Source organism: Chrysochloris asiatica, unplaced genomic scaffold (genome assembly GCF_000296735.1).
Source record: "Chrysochloris asiatica unplaced genomic scaffold, ChrAsi1.0 scaffold00333, whole genome shotgun sequence".
NCBI classification, from domain to species: Eukaryota; Metazoa; Chordata; class Mammalia; order Afrosoricida; family Chrysochloridae; genus Chrysochloris; species Chrysochloris asiatica.
In genome coordinates this window covers 1,592,876-1,614,745 of record NW_006408851.1, presented here as the reverse complement: position 1 = coordinate 1,614,745, position 21,870 = coordinate 1,592,876, and the positions used below count along the sequence as shown (strand labels likewise).

The 21,870-nt window shown below is 43.0% G+C and overlaps 1 protein-coding gene across 1 annotated transcript in view; it reads left to right on the top strand.

The window, feature by feature from the left end:
- Positions 1-2,281: 2,281 nt before the first annotated feature.
- The window catches only part of LOC102822548 (mucin-22-like), a 39,147-nt gene continuing 19,558 nt past the window's right edge, over positions 2,282-21,870 (top strand). Inside the window, exons 1-4 of the mRNA XM_006875679.1 lie at positions 2,282-2,345; positions 11,168-12,310; positions 14,563-15,645; positions 19,660-19,873. Coding sequence (XP_006875741.1) covers positions 2,282-2,345; positions 11,168-12,310; positions 14,563-15,645; positions 19,660-19,873 — 2,504 coding nt within the window. The remainder of the gene's footprint in view (positions 2,346-11,167; positions 12,311-14,562; positions 15,646-19,659; positions 19,874-21,870) is intronic.

The window sequence follows — 21,870 nt, the reverse complement described above, 5'->3', positions numbered from 1 at the left end:
GTCAAATGGATACTATCTGCAAGTATGGGTATTCTTGTGCATCTCCCCTCATGTCATATCAGCTGGACACTTCACTCTCCACTCTAGCCCTCTGTGGCTAGCTAGGTCCCTGTCCATGGGCTCAGGAGTCCCTAGTTCTCACTATACTGTTGGCCAACCAGGTCTCACTCCAGGTTGACGGGACTCTATTGAACATGGTCAGACTCAGCCCACATCTTCATTGCTGCTTTTCCCCCACTTCCCCTCATCGGTAGACCAACATGGTGGCCAGAAAGATTACATGTATGCTTGTGTATACCTTTTGAGTTTCAGTCATGGAAGGGGGTTTGCCTTGGAGGAATTTGATTGCTTGCCTTGATGGCTCCTGGACAAACAAATTGCTTGTTCTTATGGTAGTCAATCAGACTTTGATTTGTCCTGCTTGTCTTTCTTTCAAGAAGTATCTTCTGCTACTCTAGCTGCTCTAGGCTGGTCTGCTTGTCTTTTCAAGTGGAAATTTCTCACCTCAGAAGATTCTGAATGGGGGTCAGGATTCCACCTAAGGTCTTATACACTACAAAGGCTCCGTAGGAAGCCTCTTTCACTGGGCAAGTTCTTTTCCATGAATTTTTGAAATCTGTTCATACACCTTCTCCACTTGAATCCTAAACATCCAATTTGAAGGAACCCTCCCCTGCAGAGAAGCCAACAGAGGTGGGGGTCAAAGGGTGTGTTGGGGGGAGACTCAGTCTGGCAAACAAGGACTATGGGCCCATGAGGACAGACCATAGTCAACCTTCTCACCTCTTTCACTTCTTTCTTCCCCATCTTTCTGCTAATTGTCACATTGAAATCCTTTAGCAAGCTTAAGAGCTGGTCCCTCATTAGTAAATTACTCAATTGGCTCACTCCTTTCGCCCTGAGGGAGGCCACTTCCCAGGGTGGAGCAGATGAACAGAGTTGCAGGCCCTGGGGGACAGGGTGCTGGCGCCAAGGGGCTCTAGGTTCCCAAAGGCTGCTGCTCAGCCTCCTTCCCTCAAGGCTCCACTTAGCCAGTTGGGTCTCCCCAGATCACTAACTAATTGTGCATCGCTGGGAGCATCTGCCCTCCACACAGCAGCTCTTTGACTGTCTTCCCAGCCTTATATGCCCTGGGCCCCAGTTCCTGGCTCCAGTCCACGTTCCTTTGTCCTGCTGCCCGCAGGGTGTGTGCACTTCCCCTCACTTAATAGGGGTAATAAAACTATAAGGTGCCTTTGGGTCCTGCTTGCACTTGCATCTCATCTTTCAATCCTCCAAGCACCCTGTGAGCCCTTTCTTATTAGGGCAGTCTGAGAAAATCCAGACTGAGAGAAGAGCCTGAATCAATCCACACACTGGCAGAGGCTGGAATTGTTGATTTTCACCAAACCTCAATTTTACTTTTGCTCCAGAGTTGAACCCGGTTCAGGGTACTCACTCACAGCCTGACCTGGGTGGTGGGGACAGACTACCTAAGGAATACAGTATGATTAAGGTTGGTGCAAGACCATATCCAGTCCCTTCTTTTAGAATCTGGTCTCGCCTTTCAGCCCCTTGGACTTTCAGAGTTCTCTTCTTCTAGCTCAGTGGTCAGTCTACCAAGCTGGATCTTTTCTGCCAGTCTTCTGAGATTCATCCGCTGGCCTGGCACTGACAGGTTCTTCATCTATCCCTAAGGGTGACCAGTCCCTTTACCCTCTGGTTACCCTCATTCCCTTCCCTCTGACTCCTACAAAGGCATCTGTTCCAGAAATAAATGATACATTCCCTAGAAAACAGATTTCTGCTCGCTCACCTCTGGCTCTGAGGGCAGGCCCCTGTCTCCTGACAGACATGATCTCTTATTCTCTCCTGCCCTCAGAGCTGTGTGATGAGGCTGGTTCTCTCCCCATTCCTGCCCTGGCCTTCCAAGTTGAGAGACATCCTTCCTCTTTCAGTCCTAAGTTGTCGGAGCGCACAGCGTTAGAGAGGCCCCTCCTTGGAGAGGGAGGGTCTAGAAGTTATGGCCTCTCCTGCCCAGTAGCAAGTATAAATGCCACAGCTACAGACAAGGGAGAAAAAAATTTATGCTAAAACAGATTGTGGGAGCATCTTGTGGAACTCAGGTTCCCACCACCATCACACCTACAGCAACTTATTTGGTCCTCCCAGGAACCTGGCTCTGGCGAGTTTTCATTTTTTCTCGTAACTCAAGTCCCATTGGGACACCAGGCATCAACTTGCCCTCTGCTCTAGAACCCAGGCATTCTAGCTAACGACTTTCCGGGTGCATTATTTCAAGATGTGGAGAGGAAAGTTATCTCCTGCCGCCTGCCTCCAGATGCTGCTTCTCTTGAGAATCCTAGGTAAGTAAATTATCTGTTAATCACAAAGAAGGATGTGGGGCCACAGAAAGTCAGAGGGAGATAGGCACTCTGCTTGAAAATTCTCATTCTTTTTCTGAAAGCAAAGGTGATGAATTTCTTTTTTGCTCATTTCTGTGAAAGTCAGTACTGAACTCTAGCCACAATTCTGACCCACACCTTTTCCTTGAAACAAATCCACCTTTGTCTCCTCCCTCCAACTTCCAACTGCAAGTATGGACACAGATAGCAGCTATGTTTTATTTCCCTTTGAATCCCGGAGTTTACTAGATGCTCAATAAATGTTTTGTATCTAACTTGAAAATCCTAGTTTCAATTTCTCCCTTTTTAATATCAATGAAATAATATTGAATATTGAACTCAATATTGACTGTTATTATTCGTTTTATCCATATTTAGAGCTAGGCACAAAGCCTAAAGCCAATACAAGTAAAAATATTTGTTTAAAAATGTTGCCTAAATTTAAATCTTCAGCCAGTTCTTAAAATCCGTCCCCTGATAGAAGCACATCCCAGGGCTATGGAAGCTGTGAGTGAAACTAGCTTGAGGAGACGTGAAATCTGGGCTCTTATATTCCTAGCAGAGTCCTGGTATGGCACTGCGGAATAATGCACTGGACTGCAAGGTCTGTTTGAACCATGAAGTTGGCGGTTCAAACTCACCAGCCTCTCCTCAGAAACCCTATACAGGGTTGCTATGAGTTGGTACTGACTTGATGGCACTTAACAATAACAACAGTCCTGGCGTGAGCCCTGGCGGAGCTGTGTATTCAGCACTGGACTGCCAGTCACAAGGTCAGAGGTTCAAACCCACTAGCCACCCCATGGGAGAAAGACAAGGGTGTCTGTGTCCTTAAAGATTTACAGTCTTGGAAACCCTATATAGGGTTACTATGAGTTGGGTTTGTTTGTTTGGCAGAGGGTTTTTGTTGTGTTGTTGTTTCTAATGTTACCAGTGGAGTCTCTGGGTGGCATAAATGGTTTGTGTGAGGCTACTAACGTAAAAGTTGGTAGTTCAAACCCATCCACTGGCACCACAGAAGAAAGACCTGGTGATTTGTTTCCATAAAGATTCGTTGATCACTACCTACTTCCAGTGAATTAATTGACTCATAACAGCCCTACAGGACAGGGTAGGAATGCTCCTTAGGGTTTCTGAGGCTCGACATATTCCTGGGAGCAGCTTTCTCCTGTCTCGTTGTTTCCCCTTTAGTTTGAACCAACTTTGTGGTTAACAATCTAGTGCTTAATCCACTGTGCCACCAGCACTCCTCCATTACATTATCAAAGTTTCTCTTTTAGCCAGTAAAATTCATGTCAGGCAATTTATAAAGCTCCTTCACTCCACTGTAGGATGGACTGGGAAGTGCAGAACTGACTGAAGAGGCCTAGGTTGAATGATAAGGAGAACTTTTGATGTCTTTTTTTCCCCCCTACCAATGTCTGTTTCTTGCCTTCTCCCTCCATTCCATCCCAGTAACTCTCCCAGGAGGCTGTCTTACACATCCTGTTCTCGTCTTCCTCCCTGCCGTTCTAGAGACTCATTTTGAACTGCTTCATACTAATATCGCTACAGATGGTTTCTAGACTCATCTCTAACTCTAGCCTGTTCTCATTCCCTGAACTCCAGTCCTACATTTCCTTTTTTTAAATTTATAGTAACATCTTCACTTGGATGTCATGTCATAGTGAGCATGGCATTCACTTGTTCACTCAGCAAACTTTTTTTGTGCATTCTACATGAAGCTCACAGTCTACCAGGCAGGTCAGATATCACAGGAAGAATGACACAAATGCAAAAGACTTAGTGTTGTTGTTGTTAAGTGCAGTTAAGTTGATTCTAACTCATAGAAACCCTGTATAGAGTTTCCAAGGAGAAGCTGGTGGGTTTGAATGTCTGACTTTGTGGTTTGTATCCAGTGCTGATCCTACAGTGCCACACCAGGAGTCTAGAAACGAGTTCCAAGTGTGTAAATGTGTGCGCAGTGTGCCTAGTCTTCCCTGCATCCATTCTCTCTCTCATTTCTCCCTGTTTTACATGTAGGGAGCGTCCTACCATCTGAGCTCTGGTTTTCCTTCCACTCCTGCCTTCTCTGTAGGTTTCTTCTCCTTATCCCACCTTTTTTTTATTTCTTCCAAAGAAGCTCTAGAACAATGTGCACAGGAATCACCTAGGGGAGAAAACATTTAAATGCAAGTGCCTGGGGGTTGGGAGGAAGTGGAATAGAATTTCAAATTCTCACAGACTCCAGACTTTCTGGAGCCACAGAGACTGGAAGAACCCCTGGAATGCTTGCCCTGAGAGAATCTTTAAACCTCAAATAAAAAGTATCCCCTGAAGTCTTTTTAGAGCAATGTTGTTGTTGTTAAGTGCTACTGAGTCTGTTCTGAGTCTTGGTGACCCTGTATAGGATTTCGAGAAGTAGCTGGTATGTTTGAACTGATGACCTTGTAGTTAGCAGTTCAGTGCTTATCTTACAGCATCACACCAGGACTCTTTTAGAACAATGGTGGTTGTGGTGGTTATGTGCTGTGGAGTCGGTTCCGATTCATAGCAACCCTGTACAGGGTTTCCAAGGCTGTAAATCTTTGTGGGAGCAGAAAGCCTCATCTTTCTCACGCAGAACAGCTGGTAGTTTTGAATTGCTGACCTTGAGGTTCGCAGCCCAATTTGTAACCATTTCTAGCTTAATTGGTAAAAACGGTCACCTTTGAGCTTTATGCTCTTTTAAGAACTATCTGTATGGGATCAAAAGGAGGTCTAGTGGCACAGTAGATTAAGCACTAGATTGTTAATCACAAAGTTGGTGATTCAAACTATAGGGGGGCAAAAAATGAGATGTTGAGTCTCAGAAACCCTAAGGAGCAGTCAGTCTTTACAGAAGTCAACTGCTTCATTTTCCTCCTGGGAGCATCTGGTAGATTCCAACATTTCCCTACAGGAGACAGATGAAGCAGTTGACGTCTATAAAAATTGACAGCCTCAGAAACTGTCATGGAGCAGATGGACTCTGTCCTGCCCGGTCACTGTGAGTCAGAACTGACTTGACAGCAGCAGGTTCCAAGGGGTCAAAATGACAACAACAAGGCACATTAGTTAGGTGCCATTGGGGGCATGGAATCTATGTTACTGGTGGAGGAACGACTCAGAAAAGGATGCGTGATTCAAAGAACAAAATCAGTGCCACTGAGCTGTTGAACAGGTAGACGCAGTTGAAATGTATGTGATTTGCTGTGTTCATCCTCACAGAATAAAAAAGGAGACAAATAAACAAAATGCAAAAACATTTAAAATGCAGATGCCTAGGCCCTGCCCCTCAGAATCCCAGAATCAGTTATGTTTGGGATGAGGGCTGGGATCTGAATTTTAATCAACTCCGCAGGCCATTCTGGTGTCCATGGAGCACTGGCCACACTGTGAAAAGCCTTGTTCTTCTAGGACCCATCTTTTTTTTTTTAATTATAAATTGAGTGAAGGTTTACAGACAAGACTATCAGTTTTACATTCAACAAATCATATGCTTTGTTTCATCTCAGTGATTACAATCCCCTTCATGCAACACCAGTTATCCCGCCTCCTACCTGTGGCTCTGATTTCTGCTCCACCCAACTTCCCATCCCTTCTCAACTTTGTCTTCAGGTAAATGTTGTCCTTTCGATTTTGAGTGATTGATCATGTTGTGTGGTGAACATACTTCACTAGGGTTGTTGTTCCTCCTGCATACCTATTCTACTGTGTGGCTGAAAATTGGGCCACGATGGTGAGCTCCTTTGCAGACCGAGGGCCATAGTCTTAGGTTCTTCCAGTCTTTTTCTAACAGAAAACCCCGGTCTTTTTTCTTTTCTTTCTTTTTTTTAGTAATTCTGAATTTTGTTTCACATTTTCTCCCACTCTATCTGGGACCTTTTAATGCTGGTCTCAGAGTTATGGGGACTGATGTTGATGTGTTCCATTAGTCCATTGGGCTAATTGTTCACATGTTCCATTAGTCCATTGGGCTAATTGATTCTGTGCATCTTCAATTCTCAGCACTCTTCTTTCTTTGGCACATGGAGAGACCAACAGCTTCACCTTAAATGGCCACTCATGAGCTTTTAAGATCCCCAGACACTACTCACCAAAGTAAGATATAGAACCTTGTCTCTGTAGACTATGTTATGCCAATTGACCATGGTTTCCTGAGCCCCCAGGTCCAGTAATTCATTACCTTAAGATGTTTGATAATATCTAAGAAGCTTTCATCATTTTGCCCTTGTGTTCTCCACCACATTCGTAGATGTGTTTGCAGGAAAGGTAAATACTAATGTACAAATATTCTCCTTCAAAGTCTTAATATTTATGGGTATACTCCCACTCTTCCCCCATACCCATTCAGCCTGCAGAACACTGTGCTGAGGGTGGTGGTTATGTGCCATGGAGTTGGTTCTGACTCATAGCGATCTTGTATAGGGTTTCCGAAGCTGTAAATCTTTATGGGAGCAGAAAGCCTTATCTTTCTCCCGAAGAATGGCTAGTAGTTTCCAACTGCTGACTTTTGAGGTTAGCAGCCTGACTCATAACCACTACACTACCAGAGCTCCTTAAGGTTGTGCATATATCACTATTTACGTCTATTCCCTTTAGCCCTTGCACACCTTTCTGTGTACGCGTTTTCATCATTCTTTTACCAACCTCCCTCTTCTTGCATATTGTCCTCTTCATCACCCGAGTTAACATGCTAGCCAGTCTAGCACTCATCTTAAGAACTTCCTCTACCCCATATCTTTCCCTATTCTGCACTCTCTCAAGTCCCCTTACCTTCAAACTTCTGGAAAGAAATCTCCATTTCCTCATTTCGTACTCATTTTGTATGTGTGTTTCCTTTTGCAAGTTTTGTCAGAGTAATCTCTGCAAATAGTTTTAAAAGCCCAATAGTCTTATACACTTATTACAAAATACAACTATCCTGGTTATAGCTGCTCCTTTTTTATGTCTGAGCCCTTCCCTTCAGAGGCAACAACATCCAACTATTAGTATTTTTTTTCCTGGTGTCTGTATCTACATATTTAACCATCATGCCCATATTATATTGTGATTCATAAACCCAAACCCAAACCCATTGTCCTCAAGTGTTATAGAGTAGAGCTGAGCTTCATCAAACTTTCTAGGATGTAATCTGTAAGGGTTCTTCCATAGTCCATTCCCTGTGCTACTACTTGGTCCACTTTATACTGAAAAAGGAAAAGAAAGAAATCATCCCAGGGATCTTTCTCCTTAGCATTACATACTGACTCTCCACTGAGAGAACTTTAACTAAGTCATCAACGCTAAACTTGACCCCAGAAGGAGACCTATAAAATCTGGCCTCATCTGAACTTTACATCCTGGTTGCTCTGTTTAGGCATCAAAACCTGTAGGATTTGCTCAGGCTTCTACAGTGTACTCAAGATTTACACTTGAGTGTCTCTGCTCAAAGTCCCTGGGTAATACAGCTTATGCTGGGCTATTAACTGAAAAGGTGGCAGTTTGAACCCATCCAGTGATCTGCTTTTATAAAGATTACAGTCAAGAAAATCATATGGGGCAGCTCTATTCCGTAACACATGGGATTGCTATGAGTCAGAATTGACTGGATGGCAAAAGTTGGCTATTTTGGTCTCTGTTTAAGCTGCCCTCCTATTTCTTGTGATCTTCCTTCCACCTGATGAAAGGAATCCTTCCAGATTAAGGATCATTACAGATTATCTCTATTTTTTAAGATGCCATCTTTCTCCCCCCTTTAAACTTCAACTATCCTTAGTATTAAGGAGCTCGGGTAGCATAGTGGTTACAAATCGGACTACTAACCTCAGGGTCAGCAGTTCGAAACTACCAGCTGTTCCGCAGGAGAAAGATAAAGCTTTCTGCTCCAGTAAAGATTTACAGCCTTGGAAACCCTGTACAGGGTCGCTATGAGTCGGAACCGACTCCACGACACATAACAACAACAATCCTTAGTATTAAAACTCACACAGAGATGATGAGAATTTTCTGTTTGTGTTTCTTCCTTAACATGAGTTATATTCAACTATCCCAGTTTAATGACCTCAAAAATATATGACTCTGATTAGCAAAATTCTAGAAGAAATGAGAAAGTGCAAGACAGAGTGATGAAATAATGTATTCATTTAATACAAACACACAGTTAAATCAGTAATTGGACCCATAAAAGCCACATACTCTGCAGTGAGGGGTAGGGACAGGGCAGGAGGAGAAGTGGAGGAGGAGGAGGAAGAAGCAACTACAAATGCTGTAACTTTGTTTTTGCTGTAAAGTTGTCTGGTGCTCCTCTAGCCGAATGTTCATAAGTCGATAGCTTTAACAAACAGAAATCTCTTCTCTCACAGGTTAGGAGGTTAGATGTCCACCCTAACCAATCAGGCTCTAAGGACAGGCTTTCTTTGTCTAAAGGAAGGTCCTTGATGATTCTCTGGCTTCTGCTTCATGATTCCTTAGAGATCTCCTTGTGTCTTGACATCTATCTTCCTCTATCTCTGCTCACTGACTTGCTTGTTTAATCTCTTTTATATCCCAAAAGAAATGGACTCAAGACATTTGAGTCCTACACACTAATCCTGTCTCAACCCATCCTCAAATAGGATTACAACCACAGGCAGAGAAGTTAGGATTTACATGGTAATGTAGGATCAGCACTGGACTGCTTAACCGCAGGGTTGGCAGTTCAAACCCACCAGCTGTTCCTTAGAAACCTTATACAGGGTCGCTATGAATTGGAACCTACTCGGAGGTACTTAACACCAACAACAATTTTGGAGAGACACACTTCAATCCATAACACTCGCTTAAAATCTATCAGCCATAAAATAAGAGGGTTGGACATTTATGGGGGACTTGGTGGATCAATCACTATAGAAAATAATGGCTATGAAGCCTGGCCCAGAGAAGGTGCCTAATCATAACTGTTATTGGTGTTAGAGTCACTGGATGGTGCAAATTGTTAATGTGTTTGACTGCTTAGTGAAAGGTTGGATGTTCTAGTCCACCTGCCTCCACCCAGAGGTACTGGGAAGAAAGGTCTTGTGATCTACTTCTGAAAAAGCAGCCACTGAACACGCTGTGGAGCACAGGTCTACTCTGACACTCATGGTATCACCATCAGTCAGAATCAACTGAAGGACAACTAGTTTTTAATTCTTGGTATTGCTGCCAAGGGAATTGGATGGTGGTCTCTGGTAGCGTAGTGGTTACGAATCGGGCTATGAACCACAGTTCGAAACTACCAGCTGTTCCGTGGGAGAAAGATGAGGCTTTCTGCTCCTGCAAAGATTTTCAGCCTCAGAAACCCCGTGCAGAGTCACTATGAGTCGGAACTGACTCCACGGTACTTAACAACAACAACATAGGAGAATGAGATCCTAATAGTTCAGACTTCTTCCCCTCCAACCTCAATGCCCTACAGGAACTTGGGATTCTCTATTACTTTCACTTTGTACTTTCATTTCTATTTCTTTCAAGGACTGAGTTGCCAGCCGTCAACTCTCCATGTTGGCAATGAGGTGGGTGGACTGTGGTTCCTGCAATTGGGATCAGGTCCAGGTCCCAGTCTCCACCTCGAGCAAACAGAGACTGGAAATCTTAGCTATGTAACAACACTATCTCTCTCACTTTTTGGTGATCTCCTGACTCTCAATCTTCTGGCCAGATATTAGAGATATCTCCTCTGTCCCCATCCAATTATTTTCCCACAGGATTCCCATATCTGTCCATTGATAAGGGGTGTTTTACCTCACACCCTGTACTTAAACACAATCAGTCCCTCCCAGAATCCAGTTGCCTCATTCACTCTGGTTAGAACTCCCAAACAAACATCTTTTCCTTTCAACAAGTCCAGTCTCCTATTTTCCCATCTGCCTTAAAAGTGTGTGAAGAGGGGGTCTTAGTGGAGAAACTACAAGGGTTGAGTAATCTCACTCACTCCCCTGCATCAAGACCAAACTTCACCACCAAAATGAAAGTCTCTCATCTTCTTCATCCATCCACTCTCCATTTTCCTCCTATCCTTCTCTCACCACCCATGTCTGTTACTTGGTGTGGTGCTGTAGGATAAGCACTGGATTGGTAACCACGAGGTCTGCAGTTCAAACCCACCTGGTATTCCTCGGAAACTCTATACAGGGTCAGAACCAGCTCAAGGACACTTAACAAGAGCAACATAAGGGAATTTTCAGAACTTGACCTCAGTCTCTCACACTGTTGAATTTGGGATGGAGTTTGACTGTTAGGGAAAGATGGAAATGGTGCTATGTATTCTTTTACTTCTCAGCCCTCCCAGGGGACTCCATTCCATAAATGTATAAACCATAAAGGAACACCTACAAGAAAAGTGTCAGTCAGTATCTGCTCTCAAAACCTTACAATTTGATAGGCATGGTAGGAAGTAGGAATTGGCAAGCACAGAAACTATTACAATGTCAAATTGAAGATAGCTGGAAAGAATAATTGACAAAGTGTTGAAGCACTGAGATGATCCTCGACCTTATCTGCTTGGAGGGATCAGGAAAGATGCTATGAAGCCATCAGGATCTGTGGTTGAGAGCTAAAGGGTAGAGATGGGGACGGGGGAAAGGTATATTGCAGAAGATACAACCTGAGCAAAAGTCCAGAGACTAGAAAGTTCCAAGTGAGAGTGAGGCTTGGATATTATAGTATTATAGTAGTCTGAAGAGACCAACTGGGAAGAATAAAGGGATTGAGAAATCTAGCTATGGAGGGAGACAGGGAGAAATACAATGGAAGTTTCTTATTTGTTTTATTTTTCTCTACAGGTGCTACCACATTACAGAAATTTCAGAAAACTGGTGAATCCACCACATCTGACCCTTTAGTCCTCCTTATTTCCCATGAGCACACTGCTCTTGATTCTGCACACAGCCCCCTAGACCCCTCTAAATCTATAGAAATCCATAAACCAAAACACTACTGCAATATCACACGTTATCTCAAACCTAGTCACAAGCCTATAGAACAGTCCCAAACTATAGACCACAAGAACTCTACCACTCATCAAGGGGTTCCTACTACTTCTGAACAAAACCCTAGGAATCAAGGAAAAGGCACAGTTATCCTGAAAGGACGTTCTATTCATTCTGCTCGCCCCATTCACAATCATAAATGGACTTCTGATACAAAATCTACAACCCGAATATCCAAGAGGAACACAGCTTCTCTCAAGTTCACCATAACAAAACCAACAATTAGAGGAAACTCAGCAAAAACTTTGGAAAAGATCGTCACTACTTTCGGTAATAAAAGCACAACCTCATACAATGCTATGACTTCTTTACTCAACTCAGTCAATTTAAAGACAAGGAAACATCCCACATCTTTCTCAAAAAACATTCAAGGGAAAATGAGGAAAGTTCCAGGAAAGAATACAATAGCCACAGGGACATCATACAAGGTTACAAAAAACAAAGGAGACACAAGAACAGCTATTAATTCCAGAACTAAATTTCCCTCAGACAAAACTTCCAGATATCTAACAAAAAACACAAAGAAGACCACATTGGCTTCTGAGATGATCAAGAGAGCCACAGCGAAGACCAAAAAATATCCAAGTAAGACCATTTCAACCAGTAAGAAAATCACAAGACCTCTAGTAAAGGTCACAAAATACCCAGAAAAGACCTCATCGATCCTTAAAAAGACTAGCAGAGCCAAACCAAAGACCCCAAACTATCAAAACAAGATCATCTCAGACAATAGAAAGACCACAAAAACTTCAGAAAAGACCACATCAATCCTTAAGACCAGAAGAGGCAACGGAGAGACCAAAAAAAATTTAAACAAGACAATCTCAGCCAATGAGAAGACCACAAGAACTTCAGCAGAAATTAGAAAAGCCAAAGAGAAGAGCAAAACCCCTCAAAACAAGATCCTCTCAGATGAGAAGACCACAAGAGTCTCAGGTTGGTGCCAACTCACAGACTGTGCCACTCAGGGACCTCACTGGCATATTGATGTTTATTAAGGAATAGTTTTGAATGAATGAATGAGAAGTGTGTTTGTGAAGAGTGCATAGAAGAGGGACACCGAGACTAATTTCTCAGATTCTTCCCTAGTCCATTCCCAGAGCTACTACTTTCTACTTTGTACTTCAAAAAAAAAAAGAGAGAAAAAAATAGAGAGAGAGATACCATCCCAAGAATCTTTCCCCCTAGCTTTATGTAGTGTCTCTCTACTGAGAGAACTTTAAGTCATCAACTCTGAACTTGACTCCATGAAGAGACCCTATAAAATTTGGCCTCATCTAAACTTCACAGCTGTTGCTCTCAGTTTAGACCTTAAAACCTGCAGGCTTTGCTCAGGTTTTGCACAGTGTACAGAAAAGTCCCAAAATGTCCAAGAGAATTTGCCCTTGACTGTCTCTGTTCAAGGTCTTTTGGTGGTACAAACTGTTTGTGCTGGTCTACTAATTGAAAAGTTGAAAGTTTGAAACCCACCTAGCATTCTGCTTTCATAAAGATTGTTGTTAAATACCACAGACCCATAGTTGTTAAGTGCCTTCGAGTCAGTTCCTACTCATAGCGACTTCTGTGTAGGATTTCCCAGGTTTTTAAACCTTCTTGGGAGCAGAAAGCCCCATCTTTCTTCTGCAGAGCGACTGATAGATTTGAACTGCTGATTTGTGGTTAGCACTCAGCTCATAATCCACTATGCTACCAGAGCTCCTTATTCATTTAATGTTGTTGTTGTTAAAGTGCCAGTGAGTTGGTTTCTGATGAGCGACTGGTGAGTTTGAACCTCTGACTTTGCAGTTCAAACTGACCTTGTGGTCCAGTGCTTATGCCATAATACCACACCAGGACTTGTTTCATACAGACAGTTAAATCAGTAATCAGGCCCATAGAAGCCACATACTCCAAAAGCGGTGGGGAAGAAGAAGAAGCAACTACCAATACTTGAAATTTGTCTTAGATCTGTAGCTCTTATAACAGAAACACTGCAAGTGAGTGACTTTAACAAACAGAGATTTGTTCTCTCATAAGTTAGCAACCCGAATTCAGGGCAGCAGTTATAGGGGAAGGCTTTCTTTGTCACCTCTAGGGAAATGTGTTCCTTGGAGATCTCCATGTGTCTTGGCATTAATCTTCTCCTAGATCTATTGTTAAGAACTATTGAGTTGGTTCCAACTCAGAGCGACCTGTATAGGGTTTCAAAAGATCAACTGGTGGGTTTGAACTGCCAACTTTGTGGTTAACAGTTTAGTGCCACACCATGACTCCATTCTGCTTGATCTGGTGGTGGTGGTGGTGGTGATGTGCCGTGGAGTTGGTTCCGACTCATAGTGACCCTGTACGGGGTTTCCGAGGCTGTATATCTTTATGGGAGCAGAAAGCCTCATCTTTCTCCCACGGAACAGCTGGTAGTTTCGAACTGTTGACCTAAGGTTTGCAGCCCGATTCGTAACCACTACGCTACCAGAGCTCTTTCTACTTGATCTAGGAGGTTCTTAGTGCAGGAACCATGAGTACAGAAGGACATATCCGGCGTCAGGCTTTTCTTTCTTGGTGGTAGTGAGTTCCTACCCACTCTGCTCACTTCTCTCTGCTTTTATTCCTTGTAAGATAAAAGATGAAGTGCCCGGGGACTCTATAGGATAAGAACTAGACAGTGAACCATAAGGTCTGTGGTTTGAACCTACTAGCTCTTGCTCGGGAGAAAGATCAATCTTCTGCTCCTCCAAAGATCTAAAAAAGCCTGGGAAATCCTATGTAGGGTCGCTATGAGTCAAAACGGGCTTAACAAGATAAAAGATGTTACTCAGGCAAGGGTGAGACTTGAGTAAGGGTAGGGTGTCTCTTCTTGTGAGGCTGTGACTCGATGCATGACACTGATCTTGCCTCATTAACATATAGAGGCTAGGCTTTACAACCCGTTACAGACTGGAGGGTAATTATATCAGATGAGAGAATGGAGGACAATCACACGATACTGGGAATCGTGGCCTAGCCAAGTTAACACATATTTTGGAGGGGACATGATTCAGTCCATAATAACCCTCTAAAATAAATGTTTCCAAATAAAAGGATAACTGCAATCTAGACATTAATAGCTTTGCTGACTTAAACAAGAAAAACAGATATGCACAATGCTCCTAATTAAACATCAATATTGAAAAAGTTGGTGACCTATATGTTTAAAAATTTATGTGTTTCAGGGACAACTACAACCTCTGAGCCCACCTCAGCCTCTGAGCCTATCACATCCTCTACTGCATTTTCTAGGTATACTGTATCATCCAAGACATACTTACAGGACGGCAAAGCCTCCGTCAAAGACTCAGAGCCCACTACACTCAAGAGAATATTTTCTAAGACCATCACGTCCTCTTCCATAACGTCTGAAACAACCACAGCCCCAGGGACTACTGCAGTGTCTGTGTCCACCCTGAGCTCCACACCAGGATCTGAGAGCGTTTTACCCACCAACGTCTCCACCACTGCCTACATTTCTGTCTTTGAAACCATCACAGACTCCCAGACTATGCCCATCATGGCCACCACGACAGCCTCTGAGACCACTTTGTTCTCCACCACAGCCTCTGAAACTGCCACAGCCTCCACCTTGGCCTCTGAAGCCATCACAGATGTTGAGCCCTCTGTAGCTTCTACCATAGTTTCTAGGGCCATCACTTCCTCCATAATAGGACGTGTGCCCAAGACAGTCTCCACCATAGACTCTGAAGCAAACCTGACCTCCACCAGAGCCTCGGAGAGGACAGTGTCCTCTACAACAATGTCTATGATCACTATGTCCTCCAATAGAACCTCTGATATCACATTAGAACCTGCTAGTAGCATGGCTTCCACCATAGGCTCTACAACCATCATGCCATCCACAACAGCATCTGTCACCACTATAACCTCCACCCTAGGCCCTAAGACTACCAAGTCCTCCATACTTTCCACAGCCTCTACATTAAACCCTGAGCGCCCTCCAAATTTGCTCACTTTTACAGTGCCCACTACAAACAGCATCAGAGTTTCTGAGCATCTGACTGCCTCAACCACAGACTTTAAGAACACCACAGTATCTACTTCAACATCCATGCCCACCATGTTTTCCTTCACAGCTTCTGGGGTCACCAATGCTTCCACCTCACCTTCTGTACCCACCACCGTCTCTAGTGTCACCACAGACTTCACCTGGGACCCATCACCTATTTTGGCTTCTACCACAGTCTCCATCAGCATCTCCGGACTCTTCACAGCCTCTGACAGCACCTTTGTGTCCACAACCAGTGAGTTCACTGATGTTTCGACTCAATCCATCCACACAGTTGTATCAGGTATTAACCACCACATCTTCTCTTAGCACACAAACAGTGACAGTCACCATTTCTTTGTTTTTCCATTTCTGCTTTCTCTGCTGTAGATTCTAGTCTATCCACCATAGCTTAGACATAACTCTGCTCCCTCTCCTTGAATCCTCCTTATTTATATTCTCTTATCCCTTTGTTTAATGTCTGCCACTTTCATTTCAATCAGCAACATCTCTTTACAAATACTGCCCTTGACAACAAGTTAATTATATTCTGTCACATCTACTTACAGCAAAACCACCTCAAGTTTGTTGACAACCATCACAATTTTGTCATCTGCTCTCACTACTGTGACAAGTAAATTAACATATTTTAACCCACCGCTTGTAACACCACTGTCTTGGAATATTCAACATACTGATTCCTGGTCCTGGAGCTAGCAAACACACCTTGTGGGCCAAGTCTAACCCGCTACCTGTTTTTTAAAGTAACGTTTTATTGGAACACAGCCATGCCCGTTTGTTTAATATTACCTAGAGTTGTTTTCCAGCTACTAGCTACTCTATAATTGCGACAGAGACTGTATGACCAGGAAAATCCTAAAATATTTATTATCTAGCACTTTAGAAAAATTCAGCCAACAGCTGATCTAGTCCAAACACCAAAATAATGTTTTTTCAGACTCTGCTACTTGGCTTTCAATAAAATCAGTTTTTCTCTTTCTATCACTACTTGCATTGGATCTGATCCTACTTCCTTTGTTTCTCAGCGCATCCACTTCAATTCCCATGGCGGACACACTAGTCTTGCATCGTATTTTTTACCATTTCTAATCTACGTACAATCATTACTACCAAAGTCATCACCACAACTGCTCTATTAGACTCTATCCTCTTGGCTCTGAGTCTACCCACTTCTGTCTCTGTGACCTACCCGCTCTCTTGGTTCAAGTTCTTCCCTAAATGTTCCAAACATGTTGTTACTAGGTGCTGTCAAGTCAGTTCTGACTCATATCAGTGCCACGTACAACAAAACAAAACACTGCCAGGTCCTGTGTCATCCTCACAACCATTATTTCAGCCACTATGTTAAGCCATCTCATTGAGGGACTTCTGTTTTGCATGATTGTCCTTATCCAGGGACAGGTCCCTCCTGATGACATGTCCAAAGTACAAGAGATGAATTGAGCTAGGCTTATTGATATTTGATCAATATCAGACTGCAGAAGTTGGTAAACGTCTTCAATTTTTTCATCTTTAGCATTAGTGGTTGGTATGTAAATTTAAACAATGGTTGTATTAACTAGTCTTCCTTCTAGGTATGTGGATGGTATCCTATCATTGCTTTTTAATACCCTGTAGTTCAGGATAGATCTTGAAATGTTTTTTTATGACAATGAGCGTGACACCATTCCTCTTCAATCTGTCAGCCTCAGCATAGTAAACCATATGATTGTCTGATTCAAGATGACCAATATCAGTCCATTTCAGCTCACTGTTGCCTAGAATGTTGATCTTTATGTGTTCCATTACATTTTTGACAACTTCCAGTTTTCCTAGACTCATACTTTGTACATTCCATGTTTCAATTATTAATGGATGTTTGCAGTGTTTTCTTCTCATTTTGAGTCCTGTCAAATCAGTAAATGAAGATCCTAAAGTTTTACTCTATTCACATCATTAAGGTTGACTGTACCTTGAGGAGGGAGGGAGCCCTGATGGGATAGTGTGTTAAGTATTGGGCTGCTAACCACAGGTTATTGATTCAAATCCACCACCAGCTCCATGGAGAAAGATGAGGCTGTCTGCTCCTTTAAGGATGTACAGTTCTTCTCTGCTGAACGGTATTGCTAAAGGGTTGCTTTCAGATGTTCTGGTACTTTCAGGAGACAACTCTTCCCCAGTTATAGTTTGAGATCCTTCCAACCTCAGGGGCTCATCTTCTGGTGTTGTATCAAACAATGTTCTACTGTTATCTTAAGGTTGTCACTGGCCAATTTTTTAAAAAAGAAGTAAATCACCATCATTTTGTCTAGTCCTTCTTAGCCTGGAGGCTCTGTTGAGCCATGTTCACCATGGAAGACCTTGCTAGTCCTTGAAATACTGATGACATAGCTTCCAGAATCACAGCAATACACACGCCACCATAGTATACCAAACTGATAGATGAGTGGTGGTCCCAGTCACAAATATGTTCGATAATACCACCTCTTCTCCCAGCTGTGGTTCTTGATGCACCCATAAGTGAATTTGAGTCCATCATCTCTTCTCCAGCAAGCCTTTGACACTCCAGCCACTACCACAATAAGAGCCAGGTGTTTCCCATTTTTTAATACCAGCTCATCCATTTCCATTTGGATGGATCCTTCTAAAACTAATAGATCTCCCACTTCTGAACTTAATTTAGCCTCTGCTATCTATCACCAGTATCAAGGAGCTCTGGTAGCGTAGTGGTTACGAATCGGGCTGCGAACCTTAAGGTCAGCAGTTTGAAACTACCAACTGTTTCATGGGAGAAAGATGAGGCTTTCTGCTCCCATCAAGATTTACAGCCTCGGAAACCCTGTACAGGGTTGCTATGAGTCGGTTCCGACTCCACGGCACATAACCACCAACCACCATCACCACTATCAGTGAGCATATTATTGTACCTTCTCTTCTCTAAGACACTCAGCTTTGTGGGCACAGATGAATCACTGAATCACTCTCTGCCATATCTCCTCCCACTACAACACTTCTCCTCAAAACACCACCACTATCTAAAAAAGAGAAGACAAAGAAGCGTAATTCTGACTCATAATGACCCCATGTGTTACAGAGAACTGCTCCATAGGGTTTTCTTGGCTGTTATAGAAGAAGACTCCTAGACCTTTATACTGTGGCACCTTTGGGTGGGTTCAGGCCTTCCCAACTTTTAAGTTAGTTGTTGTTGTTGTTGTCAAGTGCCATCAAGTCAGAACCAACTCATAGCGACCCCATGCACAGCTACCTCACTACCGCTGCCACACTTGAGTCCATCAATGATGCCACCTGGCTGATCCATCTCGTTGGGGGTCTTCCTCTTTTTCTCTGACCCTCCACCCTACCCAGCATGACATCCTTCTCCAACCATTGTTTCCTCCGGACAATATGTCCAAAGTAGGAGAGACGAAGCTTAGCCATCTTGGCCTCCAAGGAGCACTCTGGTTGCACTTTTTCCAAAACAGATCTATTGGTTCTTTTGGCAGTCCACGACACTTTCAGTATTCTCCTCCAACACCACAACTCAAAGGCATCAATTCTTCTATGATCTTCCTTATTCACTGTCCAGCTTTCGCATCCATATGAGGCTATTGAAAACACAATGGCCTGGGTCAGGCGCACCTTAGTCCTCAAGCTGACATCTCTGTTCTTCAATACTTTAAAAAGTTCCTGTGCAGCAGATTTGCCCAATGCAATACATCGTCTGATCTCTTGACTGCTGCTTCCGCTAGTGTTGATAGTTGATCCAAGAAGAATGAAGTCCTTGACAACTTCAATCTTTTCTCCGTTGATAAGAATGTTGTTTATTGGTCCAGTGGTGAGGATTTTTGTTTTCTTTAAGTTAGTAGTTAACTTTAAGTTAGCAGTTGGTTGCAAACCATTGTACCACTCAAGGACCTTACTAACACTGTGGGTTTGGTTTAATTTTCATTTCATCTTTCTTTCATTTAGTTTCTACCTCTGCTCTAAGTACACCCATTTCCTTTTAAATTATCTTTACTATAGAAGCCTCGGAAACCCTGTACAGGGTCGCTATGGGTCGGAACCGACTCAACGGCACTTAACAACAACAACAACATAGAAGCATCATATTGTATGACTTGTTTTCTAGGTATCAGGACCACCCCCATCTCTGTCACCACAACCTCGGGAGTGGATTCTACAGTCTCTGCTACCAGCAGTAGCCTCCCTGGAACAACTTCAAATACTGCTGGTCTGGGTACATCCACTATTGAAATATCTACCACTTCAGTCCCAGATATTAGGACCACTGGGATATCTGTCCATGAACCAACCACCACTCCTGAAACCAACACCACCTCCCGTAAAATAAGCTCAGACACCACAGACATAAACTGGCTTAATGTGAGCCACACATCAACAACCGTGGTTAAAGCCAGTAGATGTTTAGAGGCCTGGAGCATCGCCCTCACGTCTCTGGCTGCGGTCGTTTTTGGTGTTGGACTGTTAGTAGGACTCAGCTTTTGCCTGGTGAGTGTCTTCATGCGGAAATGGGGGGCGGGTGGAAGGTGGAGCTGTCTGAGAAGAAAGATTATTAATGGGTGTGGGCTTGATGGAAATGGTGCCGTTAGGACACCCAGACTGAGAGAGAAATAAATTAGGGTGGTAGAGAGAAAAGAGTCACATACGTCTTAGCCCAATCAACCTAATACTAGTGGGGACAAGCCTGTAGTCTTACAAAGTCGATATATGGACTTGTCACAACAAGGAAACCTGCACACCGAAAGAAATAGGGGCATTTCCCCAAACAAATGAAAACCAAAATACTTGCAGTGTTTGGGGAAGTATGGGATTTTGGTTAAAAAAAACAAAAAACCCCGACAAATTCAGCAGTTTTCATAGACTCAAAGCAAAGTAGAGCACTATATAAAGGGATCAGCAGCACCTTTAGCCTGGGGAATAGATCCAGAACTTGGTTCCTTAGATGCTGGAATTTTCTATTTAGAAACATCTTATTCACATCTAGTAGTATCTGGGTGGTACAAATGGTTAACTGGAAAGTTGGAGCTTTGAATCCACCCAGAAGCACCTCAGAAGAAAAGCCTGATAATCTATTTCCAAAGAAATTCATCACTGAAAACTCTATGGATCGCCATGAATTAAAATCAACAGCAACTGATAAAGTCACTAAAAGCAAGTATGTCACTCAAAGAAAGGGACTATTATGTTTTACAGCAGTGTGTCCTTGTGGGGAATGTTTTGTACTGTAACTTTGTGACTGACTTTATCTACATTGTTATCCATGCTTGAGGAATGACAGGCAGGTAGCTACTTCCTCAGCCTGCTTTTTATTTTCTCATGTAGCATAATTTAAAGACTTTGTTGTTGTTGTTAAGTGCCGTAGAGTCAGTTCTGACTCATAGCGACCCTGTGTAGGATTTCCAAGGAGCAGCTGGTGAGATTTAAAGACTAGGGAGAGGGAAAAAGACGTAAGTGATGCTGCAAGAAGTGGGAAAAAAGAGAAGGAAGATGATGTGGGCCCAAATGAGAGAGAAGTGTGTGGGTTTGTGTAGTCCGAAGAGAATATAAGGGAAAGTGTGTCTTTTATAAAATAGCACTACAGAATCTAGACAGTGATGCACAGTTGGGCCCCCAACCATTTTTTCACTTTCATTACAAATATTACTACATACTTCCAAGGTGGAAGAGGGAGAACTCTTTTATCCTCCCTTTTATGATTTCATCCAAATGAAAAAATGTCAATTTTCTAGGTTATTTTTACTGTTGTTAAGTACTATCAAGTCAATTCCAACTCATAGCAACCCTGTATAGGGTTTCCAAGGAGGGGCTGGTGAGTTGAACCGTCAACCTTGTGATTCAAACCACCTTGCCGTCCAATGTTTATCTTACAGCACCACACCAGGACTCCAGATTCCTTGTTATTGTTGTGAAGTGCTGTTGAGTCGGTTCTGACCCATAGTGATCCTGTATAGGGTTTCTGAGGAGCAGCTGACCTTGCAGTTCAAACGGCTTTACAGTCTGACACATTAACCCACAACACCATACAAGGACTCCCCATATTCCTCATAGCACATCTCAAATACAATGCAATTTTTGAACCACTTCACTAATTATTAAAGGAAAATGCCCTTAGTGTGAAAAGAAGCCTTAGGAATGTAAGCTAGCCCTCATGGAAGGCAGGAAGCTGTCACACATCTGATGGCAGAGCCCTCTGCAAGTCTCTGTGCTGCGTGTGGTCATTAGTGCCAGCAACAGACTGTGTTTCTGCATTTAATTTTTAGTCTTGATTTTGAGAATAGAAATATGTTTGTGTGTGTATACGGGGGGAGGGAGGGCTTTAAAAAGTTCATAGAAAAATTCCAGGATCTTTTCATTCCATTTTCAACAAACTCTTTGTGTGTGTGTGTGTGTGTGTGTTCGGTTCTGACTCATAATGATCTTGTATAGGGTTTCCGAAGCTGTAAATCTTTATGGGAGCAGA